At 37.3% G+C, this 13334-nt stretch overlaps 1 protein-coding gene across 3 annotated transcripts in view; it reads left to right on the forward strand.

Moving 5' to 3' along the window:
- The window catches only part of LOC139349304 (voltage-gated potassium channel KCNC1-like), a 48556-nt gene extending 37485 nt beyond the window's left edge, over nt 1-11071 (forward strand). For 2 of the 3 annotated variants that reach the window (XM_070989942.1, XM_070989943.1), the window contains one exon: nt 5930-11071. Coding sequence is in view for 1 of the 3 variants with exons in the window: in XM_070989943.1 (XP_070846044.1) it covers nt 5930-5943 (14 nt within the window). In the remaining 2 variants the exon portion in view is untranslated. Of the gene's footprint in view, nt 1-110 lie in introns of all 3 variants that reach the window. The other variant, XM_070989941.1, reaches the window with a different exon arrangement.
- Nucleotides 11072-13334: the final 2263 nt, after the last annotated feature.

A 13334-nucleotide genomic window follows, 5' to 3' on the forward strand; every position in this document is an offset into this window, starting at 1 on the left:
AACATTTCAACTATGATTTCCCTTTTATTTTATTTGCATTCGATATCAAAACAATTATGCAAAATCTGATCTAATGAATCGATTGATGGTTAAAATAATCTTTCTTAAAGCAACGGGCTATGAGAAATCTCGCAGTCTCAATAACATATCGGGAATGGCTGGGTCATCACTGCGGCTCGCTCCTATCACTAGCCCACCCTTTGAAACCTATGAGGCCCCAGGACCACTGCGCCGCTGTCGTTCCCCCATCCCCTCCATTTTGTAGCAGAAAGGACGTTCATGATTGGATGATAAGAGATGCAGTGGATTAGCTCTGGACTGATCGCCCTGAAGCCTCCATACACCGAGCAAAAACAATAGCAATAACATAAAATGAACTTGAATGTAGAAAGAATGACCTCTTGTCTTGTGAAACTAATGGTTTATGATGCATGCATTGGGTTAGCTGATGGGGTCAAAACAAATTTTAGCTTTAAAGATACAGTTTTTCAATTACTAGAAGAAATGAAAAAAAAAAAAAGGATCGGTTAGTAAATAAAATAGTGTCAAAGGTGGAAAAAAAACATAATAAAAACATGTGCACAGTTACATTATAGAATTAAGTGTATAGATGGACATCCATTTTTAAATGTTCTGGACCAAACAAAACACACTGTCCAGAGAAATGACCATGAAACAAGATACTTCAGATAGTTCATTTAGCCAAAGACAAAAATACATCCATAGATTATATTGATGTTGGATAGGTTTCTACTTTCTGTCTTTTGTGAATATCGATGTATGTACAGTGTAGACATCATTTTGGTAATTCTCTCTCAAAAGAAAAAAAAAGAGACAGATTTGGCTTCTATAAGTCTCAGTGTTAACACTTCATTTTGTATCTTCCCATTGTGACATCTTTGGACACTTTATGTTGATAGTTTACACCGCAGAGCTAAGCAATGTAGAAGAACAAAAAAAACAAAAAAAACCTAGCTTAAAGGAAAAGATACGAGATAAATGAAAAGTATTGTACCATAAGAGCTATCTCAACTGTGCAGCCTAACACGACTTTTGAAAATTGTAGTTTGTTTTAGGATCACATATATGCAATTGTTACCTTCCAGTGCACATTTAAAGGTCTATTCAGTCACTTCCTTTAAAACGCATGTCGTCTAATACATTCATATATACTTCTCATTATCATCGTATATGCAGTTATAACAATCATAATGGGCAGGATGAGGTTAGTTGGAGACCATTACAATGTGTAAGTCCTGTGATTGATGGCGGTACATGGGCTGAAGTGAGCTCGTTACTTAATGCATTCAAAGTCCTTAAGGTCGCCTGATGAGCAGTAAGATGAAGATGTTTTCGTTTTTACAGCATCCGTGCTTGCTTTAGTTTTCTGACACGATCGCTCGCCGTCTCTCAAAGACAGAAGCACCGTGAAGCACCAGATTTAGCCCGTTTTTAGCACCTGAAACTTAACGGTTAACATTTGGGCAGCTGAAGACCTCACGAGTACAGCGACCTGCCGAGCTACGTACATGCTAACTGCGTTGTGTTTCCCCAGACAGTCGTTGGCAAAGGAGCACAATTTAATCATTTATATTTGATGATAGTAAACGACTGAGTGGACTTTTGAAAAAAATGAGGACAGTTACCTGAATGAAATATGTACCTGTATTCGTACATTTTTTCAAATAAATCAAAATCAAATGTATTTAGAAAGTTGCTTAAAGATAAATAAACTACAAGAAAATCTTCCTATAAAGTCATCTATGGATGACTTCATAATTCATTATATAGATACAAATAATAAATGCACTTTACTAACAGTCACTGTTAAGTTACTAACCTTTAAAACTTGCATGTTGACATAAGACACAAACCATATTACAACAAATGAATATATTGGACATGTGAGACCACCACCCAAAGGACATCAGCTTTTCTAAATATGTTTTGCTTCTTCTTCACTTTTGATGTTTTTTTTTTTTTTCTAATATATTTTATACATTTTTTTTGTTTTTGTTTTAAATGTTTGTCTAAAACAGTATAAAAAAATTAAAATAAGTGCAATCTTTTGGCTAATCTCTGGAAACAATTGACAGTGGTGACAATACACCATTTCCCTCAATAATTATAAATAGGCAAGTTATAGCTTTTATTTTTGTAACTGAGGTCCTTCCTCAGGTTGTCATCCTCGCATTAAAAGCTGAGCAAAAAAAAAAAAGAAAGAAAAAGATTAAGAATAATAACACATTCACATATGCAATAAACATGCAATATTATTTTAATGCTGGAAAACATGCTGTGCACACACATGTAAATATGCAGATCTATTTTTAATCTTACAAATGCACAGACTTCTTAGACAGTCTCCTTATTATGTTTGATTCTTGAACGTATTCCGATGACATAAACCATTTTGTCTTTATTTCAAGTCAATGTGGTCTTACTGGTCTTTCAGACTTTTTGATGTTGTGGCTGCCATTTTTAATTGTTTAAGTTTTGTAATAGTTTTGTATTTTCTTCACTTGTACTGGTAATGTGTATTTCATTGTGAAGAATGACCTTTCTGTGCCACTGATTGTCTAAAATAACATTTGTGAAGAAGATGAGATGTTGTATTTAACTGTCCTTACGTTTGTTGACAACAGACATGTACTAAGACTGAAATCACCAGAAAACTGTAAGTGCTTTAGAATCAACAATTTTTTGCAGGTGTAAAGGAAGAGTATTTCCATACTTGTTTAAAAAAAAGTGGCAGGTCCTGATACTGTCATAATCAATAGTCCTGATTGCCATTTTGTCTAAAAATCAACGTGCTTCCAGACCCCTAAACTTTGAGAACTTAGATATGCAGTACTTTGAAGATGACATCGCTTGAATGCCTGAATGAGTTGCGGACTGCAGGTTTATCAAAGTTGAAGTGTCTCTTTTAGGATAGATCGTAGCATACAGTCACTGCACCGAGGTAATGCTCGCCTGGCTTCGTCTGATACGGGTTTTTGAAGGCCATCGCACATATTTTCAGACTGAAGTTGCTCATAGTCGTGCTTATACTCAGTATTGTTACATTTCACCATTATGATGTCAAAAAGTTACAATAATTTAGTGTTGTCTGAAAATATTTGAAACAGCATGCAGCGCCTTGTTTCTCCAGTGAATCCGAGCATTTCTGACAGCAGCTCTTTAATGGATAAAGTCAACCTGAACTTAGGGAAAGCAGGGAAACTCTGTGCTAGCACAGAAGAAAAATGTATGAGGAAGTGTAAAATGACACACGTTGATTGGCATCTTAGTCCACATCAGCGCACAAAACCTCTTTAAACCTTCTAAGCGCACATGCATACTGTATGATCTTGAAATGACTCCACAATGTGGATGTTACAGTTTGCAGATACTTTGAATTCTACTGTTATGCCTCCTTCTTTGGAATGTACATTTTCTGTTACGGTAAAGGAAAATGTCCGTCCGTCCTAAACTGTATTTCTGCAGTGGAATGTTTTTCTTTAACGCTACAATCGACTGACGATGGGTGAGAGGAGTGATGTAATCTCACACACCACCGCTTTAATTTGAACATGAATGATTGCAGAAGTCGTGCATTTGTTCATATTTGCTGTTCTATTGTGTCAACATGGATCTGAAGAATGTCATAACTGTGGTTCTGTTGATTTTAAAGAATCTCATATGTGTGGCCAATGCAAATCACCTAGGACACTCTGATGTAAACATTGTTTAAGTAAACAAAACAGGCAGATGTTGTAAGTGCCTCTATGAGGCCCCTGTAGGCTCTGATGTCAATTTAGGAGTTCATGCAAACTAGCTAGATTTAACTAGCTAAACCTTTGAAGCAATGCTTAATAGGTCAGTGGTTATTATTGAATATGTACATATCTGTATCTACACATGTGAATACATTAAAGTCATATGAAATGAATATATCTATGTATACTTTGTGAGTGTGGGGCAGGAAGTTTCCTAACACACAAATCTAACAGATGAATGATTTAATATGTCATCAGAAAGGTGATTTGTCTACATACACATCAACTGTGTATTTCCAAAACAAGTTATGTTGGTTTATTGTTTTTTTTGTACCTTGACCTGGTTATTTTCAAAGCATATTATTATTAATTCAGCTGAAATGACCAATGACTCACCATTCTGAGTGCATTCTCTGGTCTCTGGTCTTACATGGGATAAATGCACTGTATTATACCAAATATAAATTGAATATAAATGTACATGAAATGTAAATATTTCAGTGATTGTTACTAATGTATCCTGAAAGGCATGTATGATTTGGCTTTGAGAAAAAAAGAGACTTGCAGAGACTGTTACACTATTCTATTTGGATTTAGTGAGCATAGGAAGACTAAATGCTGCGGATCTCTAAGAACAGTCTTTTAATTTGTGAGAGCAAGAAGGGAAAATGCTGTTTGATCAACTCTATTGTGCAGTGAGAAGATAAACCTCTTCATGTCTGTTACTATGGTGCATAATATATATATAACATATCGACACTATCATCACTTTGACGTACGAGTATCTTGAACAGTAAGCTGTTCTGATTTACAATACCAGTGTCCAAAATAATAGCTGTGTATAGCAACACAAAGGCTGCTTTGGCACTGTTTCAGGATGTTACTGGTGCCAGAACAAAGGCAGGAAAAGACTGGAAAAGTCTGGTTTGTGTCCAAACAAACAATGGTGTGTTAGTATCAAATAATGGGTAATGTCTTTAGACTTGTGTGCATGTGCAAGATTTTATGAGCACTGAAGCATAACACAGAAAAAAGTATATACGGAAATGTATAAATCTGGCACAAAGACTCCAAGACTGACAGAGGAGGAGGGTGAAAGAAGAGCAGACGGGAAGAGCTGCAATAAAGGATACTGTTTGTATTGGGTTGATGTTTGTTGGCAAGACCACAACAGATGTGTTTAATCTCCTGGTAAAGAATGCATGATGCAGCACGTGTGATGCAGGAATTGTTTATCATAACCTTAGGCAAAGAATTAAAAATGTTCAGCCTACTGTTGCTGGAAAACATCTTCTTGAATTTGCACCTGTGTTTGCATGATGCATTGCTTGAGTTGGAGGTTCAGCCTCCTGAATTCTGCTTGATTCACAGTGCAAGAATCCCTTTTTTTAATGTGAAAAACCTCCACAAATAACACTGAGTATGTTTGTATGTGTCCATCTGTCAACAATGTGTTTTTCCATGAAGTGCACATATCATTCAAATGGAAATGTTTGCGCGCGCGCGCACACACACACACACACACACACACACACACACACACACACACACACACACACACACACACACACACACACACACACTAGTAAATAACTGGTCATCATCTCCCTATCACCTAGTCCTGTTGGTTTTGAGAGGCACTGTACATGATTCACTCCTGTAAAGATGGTTGGTATGTCTGGTGCTGGCTGGTTGGCTGGCAGCTTCTTTCATTCACTCTGTTGTTTGTTTTTCTGATATTGTCAGCCACCAGTTTTATTGTCGCATTCTCTTGATTTTGTTGCTCGACAATATCTGCCAAATCTCTGTTTGTATGTTCTCGAGATTTTTAGTTTAAATGCGTGCACTTCATTCTAACATGCACAGTTAACCAGCAGTTCACAGGTAATGGTAATCCCTGATTACTTCAATATTGTATGTAATGTCAGCAACACTATTGAACTGTGTTATGGAAATCCATGTAATTGGCAAATTCCAAATACGATAAGAAAAATCAACTTATGACCAAGATTGGTTTGTATTTGTTGAGCACTTCTTCTACAAACCAATCTAGATACAAGTGTTTACTTGAAATGTTGTAAGTTATAAGTTTCACTGAACATAATTTCTTACAAAGCATGTTTATTCTCTGTGAACGTAATATTAATGGCTTTCTGTTCTTGTCTTCACAGTGTTAAGTTTCTAGCATTCGCCTTCTCTCTAATGAGGAGTCAGTAAGCGGTAAACACAAATTTGCGGTGGGAGCCACGTAAGCGACAGGTGTGACACGGATGGACAGTTTAAAGGAGATCTTTGGGGTGACAAGAGAGAGACCAGAGGTTAATGGTGAATTAAAAAATCTTATGGTCTGCTCCTCACGTTGTTACCAAAGCAGCCTCTTGGAACTCCGACCACATTTTTGACAACTGTCTGACCGACCTTTTCCCCTTTTTTTTTCGGCGAACTGACTGAGCATTGCACTGACACACTTTGGGAGAGAAAAGGACTCCTGATTACACATTCCAGATGACATATCTCTGACAACATTATACTCGCCATCTTGTATGATGACCAACTCAGTATCATCTTCAGTGCTGAACAACTGAGCAACTTCACAAGTTTCCGAAAAATAAACACTTGTCTTCACAAAGGACTGAATGAACAATGTAGCATCTCTGCTAACATATTGTAGCATTTGTTGGCTGGGAAATAACTTGACACAATCCATCAACAGTTCAAAGAGAGAGGAATTTATGCATTCAAAGGATCTTTTAGATGTCATTTTCCTCTTGGGTTCCTGTCAAGTGAAGAAAAAAAAATAGAGAGAGTACATGAGAGACAAAGGATTGGTCTTAACTCATTAAGACACTTGATGTTCCAAAAAAAAAAAAAAAGATGCACTAAATACAAACAGTGCGTATGAAATCAATCACAAATGCACAGTATTTAACACCCATACTATAGTCCCTCATTCAATTTTAGCACTTGTATAGCATGCTTGCCACTGAACTTATGTCTTCCATTCACTTCTATCAGACTGAAACACTGCCCTCATCACAAGTACTGAGATAATCAAAACAGCACTAACTATGAAGCTGACCAAATGAAGCACATGTAGCATCAGCTCAAACTGGCCATGTATAGCATTTACTGTACACTTAGCCTCACCTGAAACATTAAGAAAATGGTGAAAGAAGACTTATCTTTATCTCTCATGTACTGCTATGGGCTTGCCCAGAAATCCATGTGGGAAACCAAAGGTCCTGTAGCATGCACTTGCTGAACGACCTTCTGTAATGTACAGTAGACAAGGGGAACTGTTCCATTTAGGATGAGGTTTGTACTCACCCACATACTGGCCGTTGCCTCTATTTGGTACAAAGTCATTCCTCTAAAAGAACTCAGCCCTGTAACTGCCTCTAGCATCCCATCCCTATATGCACATCAGATATCACAAGTATTTTTCCCATGTCTGACTGCCACAGTGCGAGGAGCAAAAAGACTGATGAAAGAAGACAAAACAGAAGTCCTAGAGACAAGGCTTTCTTCAGTATGGAGCCTGCCTGTTGCATTACAACGAAAAGAACATTCCTACCACATGAACACTTTTTACGTCACTTAAAACTAACCATTAGCTGGAGATGATGTGTTATCATTTTGAAAGGGACCAATCGGATAAACCTTCCCCTTAACACAAAGGCCAACACTGCCAATTAGGCACAAGAATACCCAGATGAATACTGCCCCATCTCTCTCTTGTTCCTCATGCTGCCAACGGCTGCTTCACAGGCAAGTCGATGTTAAGATAAGGATGGCCCATCAGGGGAGCCAAAGGGGATAATGAGAAGAAATGGACCAAGAGAAGAGCAAGTGTGGAAGTGTACAAAGAGAACAAATCTATATTTTGATAAAGAAATCAACTATCCATGGCTTCGGAGGAGGTTTCGGTGCAGAATAGGTCCAGAATGGAAGAAAGAAAAAAAAAATCAGATGAAAGGGTCAGTAGAAGATTTGGCGTCATGAAATGGAGTCAAAGTCCTGGAAAAAGATGGGAAGTGAATATTCTGGCAAAGCTGTTTTCCCCGCAAGCACTGGGAAAATGTTTTTGTTTTTTTTTCCTCTGAAAGACAATGAGCAATGACAGACTCTTGCCTACAAAAGACATGGGACAAAGGAATGGACGCTGAGATAAACAAATGAAAAAAAAAAGATAATGCATTTTTGTAACTTTGTTTACCAGCATGACTACTTTGCATGACTGTCTTTTCTGCAAGCCCTTAGTTGAAGACAAGGGTGCTAGAGATACAAAAAAAAGTATATATAAAATGAATTAAAAAAATGTTATATGCAATTAATGTTTTAAAAAAGATTATAATGAAAGAGAAGAGCTATATTTTGTTTTGAAAAGTAAAAAAAAATGTGAATATTGAAACATGTATGTTTGCAAAGTACACCCTGAACTATGTTTTGTTTGATGAAATCTCTCTGCTACTACTGCCCTACATTCCTCATTTCAGTGTTTTTGACCGCTGCCATGGATTTACTTTATGCATTGACCCGTATATTTTCTAATCATTCAACCAACAGCGATCATTCAAGACTTTGCCAAGCTATAGCATTTGCGCAAAAGATGTTTGTTGTTAAAAGTCTATGTTTTCCTCCTTGAAACATTTGCACAACGACCGTAGCAGCAGTTCTACAACAACAGCTCTCCATCCCACAACCTTGACTGCTTGATCAGTACCCATAGTTTGCTTTTTTTTCCTTTGGCAATAATATAAGAGTTGTCACATGATTGTAGCAGGGCAAACGGAGGACCTCGAGAGTGTCTTCAACGCCTCAGTGTTAAAGAGATTCGTGAAGGCATTGGATGTCCCATGACAGGATTTTGCTGGGATGGGCAGTTCTGTTCCGGTAGTCCTAGGTAGAAAAATGGGAGTACAAGTGCAGGTTATCCAATAAAGACCAATAACAGACTATGAAATATTCTACATTGGCGAACAATCAAGAGAAATTTCAGGTTTGCATGGAACCAACTGCCATTCCAAAGTTTGTGTGTGGTTTAAAGGACTCAGGTGTGTCGGTGGTGTGTGTGGATGTAGGTGTTTTGCTATTTTCTTTCTAACATAATAAATTCTAGTATATAGACGACGATAATGTGAACACCTCACAGTGATGTGTAAAAAAACGCATGCATTATGACTTGATAATCTCTCGATGGGGGGAACAGAGTCTTGACATATCCCCTTAGCCTCCTATCATTGTTTGTCATGAATCCAGTCTTGATAACTATGAACACTGTGCCGTGTCGTAGAGCAGAAACGTCTTCCTCCGAGAGGCAACTGAAAACTACTCACACTCGCAGTGTCAGCATGAGTGTGTAGAGGTAGCTCATCTTCGTTTTTTAGATGGTCAGGTCCTTGCATCCGTCATTACCCATGGAGTTACCGTCATCCAGCTGGCTAGTTGGCAGCTCGTTACAGCACACACAGTCATGTGAGCACCAATCAAAGAGACCCAGAGCTTCCAAAATGATGTCAGTGAAGTACTTTAAGTGTTGTGAGAAACAGAGGGTGAGAGATACCAGTGTCCACCAGGGAAGATTGAATCAAAAAAATGTCTTGCTAAAAAAAAAAAAATAAAAAAAAAAAAAGCAACTCATGTTGAGTGCTCTCCAAGCACCTCAACCTTGGTTTAGTGTTCAAAGTGAGTTTCAGGCCCTGCTGGTCCAGGGCTCAGCTCAAGCAGCTGAATGATCCTCTGTCCATTCCCAGTACATTGCAGTTGGAGGTTCACCAGAATGAGACTCAGTTGTGTGATGTAGACTACATAGACTTTTCAAGGTTTTACAGGTTCTAACTTCTGTCTGTTTGCAAAAATGGTCCATGGGATTTTGTTTTGGTCCCATATCTTTTTAAAACTCCCAATTTAGTTCCCATTTTGGAAGGCATTAAGCAACTATGGCTTTGATGGTCACAAAGATGTTCATGAATATTTCAGAGGCAAACTTCTAGCAATGGTGTGCATACTTGCAAAAACTTTGTGCTTCATCCAGCTGTTTGTGCTTTCTTGGCCAAGTGCTTTTTTTTTTCCTTTCTTTGTTTGTCACTGTTAAGTTCACCATTTCTTCATTCTCCACATTGTGACTGCTCTGCCAAAACCAGGCTGAAAAAGATGTCTTTCCTTTTCTATTGCATAATACTGCCATTTGATTTAGTCATGTTGAACAGAATGAGTTACAATGTTGAGAGTGCTAAGTCTGTTTTATTTTCTCACGTTTGCAATCTGTTAGAAAATGTTAAAGATTTCCTGTGTAACACTCACATAACCAAAAACAACAAAGAGGCTTTACATGGTAAGTAGGTGCCACTGTTAAACTAATGGCTACTATGTGTTGTGACAATATTACGACATGTCCTCTCCAGGTGTTTGGAAGGTGTTGTGTGGACACATCCACTCTGATATCCTATTTTATTTCTTTATGTGCCTGTTTCTTTATTTCTTTTCTTTTTTTTTTTTTTAAGTTGAGGACATTGTATGCAATCTGCACCACGAATGCCACTGATCGACACTTACTGTATGCTCCCTGAGACACAGATGTTCTGTCATCAGTTCAGATGATTGCAACCACATGTGTAGTGGCTTTATGGCTTTCCATAGAGTGACTTAGCAATCACGCTAATCTAAAAATATTTTATTTTACAAAGTGTTAAGACCAGAGTTGTTTTAGGAAATGTTATCATACTAAATAGATTTTTCTAATATATTTAATATTTTATTTAGAAATAATGTGACTAACACCACAAAAGTCATATCGATATTCGTACATCTAATATTATGGACTAACTCCATGCATTCACATAAGCATTCCAAAGATGAAAGATGTATGTTCATTTTACATGCCATCAAATTGTATAAAACAGACTTAGGTACTAGTCCATTGTACTACGGTCTTAGTAGGAGAGTGAATGGGGGGAGGAGGTGGTCACTGGAGTATCTGGTTGTGACTTATGCCGGATTTTATTTTTGAAATGTTGGAACACAAAGAACAACTCATCAAGAACTGTATAAAGTATATTTCAATGGAATGTTCATGATCTATCTTTTTATATTTTGAAGAAAAAATAGAAACATATCAATAAAGTGTCATAATTGAACATATTTCTACTATTGAGACTTAAAATGTATGAATGTCAATGCGACCTAATGTGAACCAATCTCCATAGCAGCTTGAATGAACAACTGATTAACAGTCATGAGATGCTTTTTCAGAGACATTAAAATTGCTTAAAATCACTGAAATGAACTTAAAATAAATGAAAAAGTGACATCAACGGTGTGTCAGTTTGTTCAAGGCTTCAAATGAGTGAAGCTCCCTAACAATGCATACTGACTGTAACTTTCTGCACTGACTGTCACAGTTAGCACAGTTCATCAGCCTGTCAGGAACAGGATACCACAATGCAGTGATTGACGTAATCTGTCTTGAAGTGAGGACACAGTGAAAATCCAGAGTCTTGCATGAAACTGAAAGATGACATGCTAAATTTGTGACTGGAAGTTAAAGAATATGACATATTTTGATGCCAGAATTTCCAAGAAGCTTCAACTGTCACCTTTATTTTTAGCCATTAGCTGTTGCATCGGTCAGTTGGAGCTTCTAAAGTAAAAAACCTGTCATATAATGCTAATCTATAATTTTGAGGTCAACTGTGGCATGATATTTGAGAGTAATGTGGTAATGTAAGGACTGTCTTCCGGACATTACATGTTCATATCAGATGACTGTAACTTTAACTTTAAGCATCTGTGAAACCAAACTGGATCTATAATGTTTCTTAACTGATACAGAAGAGTTATGGTCATCGATCCACTGAAGAGATTGTAATATTGTGGGAAAATGAGCAAAATAGTTGTGCTCAGAGTGGATTAAATGAAATTTGTTTCACAGTGAATTTGAAGAAACTAAATCATAATTGCAAAACCGCTACACAGGTTAGTCATCAGCAAGAATTAGAGGGAATCTGACAATCTTTAATGAACTCTGAAAATTGTAATACGGAAAAAAAGTTTATTATAGCTTAGTCAGACTAATATAGCTGAAATGAAAGAGGTAGCTAGTTGAAGCTTAATATATTACCCCTCAGTGGCTCAAGGTTAGCAAAAATCAGTACTGCCTTTGGAAAATGCTTATATCCATGATGAAGGCACAGGACCATAAGCTGATGTATGGACCACATGGTAAGAAATAGTAATGTGCTCTAATGAGTCATCTTCTTTCTACTTATGGATACCCAGTATCTGTTTCACACTGTTCCACATGGTGATGAATCTGTGGTGGTACAGTATGTACAGCCATCTCATGGGAGTCACAAGATGTCATGATTGCTCTGCATAGCTGCATGAAAGCTGAAGAATTTAAAGCCATTTTTACATAGCCGGGAGCAAAGCATTGCCTCCTCCAAGATTATGATGCACAGCGCTAACAATATCAGAACATTTTTTGGAGGGGTATTATTTTGTGGTCGATTCCCACATACATGTTGATTTATTGGCTCTGCATTCTGTCCTATATATCCTTGACCTTATTGCTTCATAGGCACATAAAAGGTCAACAGATTCATAGCATGTAGTCTGAGTTATCTCATTTGATAACATGATATGTGATCAAGGGGGAACGTAATGTTGCAACCCAGCGAGCAGAGTATTTATTTTGTGACTGAAGGCAGCTGTGAGGAAATGTCGGCAGAGGCCGCTTTCAGTTTTTGCTCCTCTGTGCCAAAACATCACCTCCCTCTGGTGGTGATACGCAGTAGTGTCTGTTTTGATAGATTGAGGAGGGTGAAGACCAACAACAAACAACAGTAAATATAATTGATTTAATGTTAGTTTTGTTTTGTTTTTCTGTTTTATTGTTTTAACCACAGACTCTAAATGATCTCCACATTTGGAAGGACCCGCCTTCAATGAAAAAAACCAAAACAAAATGGCTAAATTTCCATTATTTATGTTATTATAATTATTATTATGCTAGTATTATCATTATTATGTGAGGCAACCCCATGATTCCACCTCATATTTCAGACATTGCTGAAAAAAACAACAACAAAAGGCAAGACGGCAAGAAGGGTCCAGTTTTCTGTGATCTCACAGAATCATCATCCTCAAATGAGGAAAACATGACCAAGCTAAACAAAACTTGCATTAGTGAAATCATGATTATTATGCTATCAAATGAGTTGAGCAAAAAGGTGAGTCTCTTTATCCAACAATACATTTCTGCTGAGGCATAAATAAACTTTATTTTGCACCACTTGAAAACAGATGGCCTACTCCCACTTTTACGCCCACTTTTCCTACTATTTTCCACATAAGCGTCTATTAATACAAATTATCCTTCTCAATTCACTGCACAGCTAGCAGAACAGCTATGTCAATACTAACATTACAACTAGGCTACACAATACAAAAACCACCACAATTTTACTACATATAAAATAATCACATGAAGTTGGTGGCTAACACAGCACTTTCTGCTTCCTTTCAACAAGTAACACACAACTATACACACTGCTATATGTAAGAACTGACCACCTG

The sequence above is a fragment of the Chaetodon trifascialis genome, chromosome 21 (genome assembly GCF_039877785.1).
Source record: "Chaetodon trifascialis isolate fChaTrf1 chromosome 21, fChaTrf1.hap1, whole genome shotgun sequence".
Lineage (NCBI taxonomy): Eukaryota > Metazoa > Chordata > Actinopteri > Chaetodontiformes > Chaetodontidae > Chaetodon > Chaetodon trifascialis.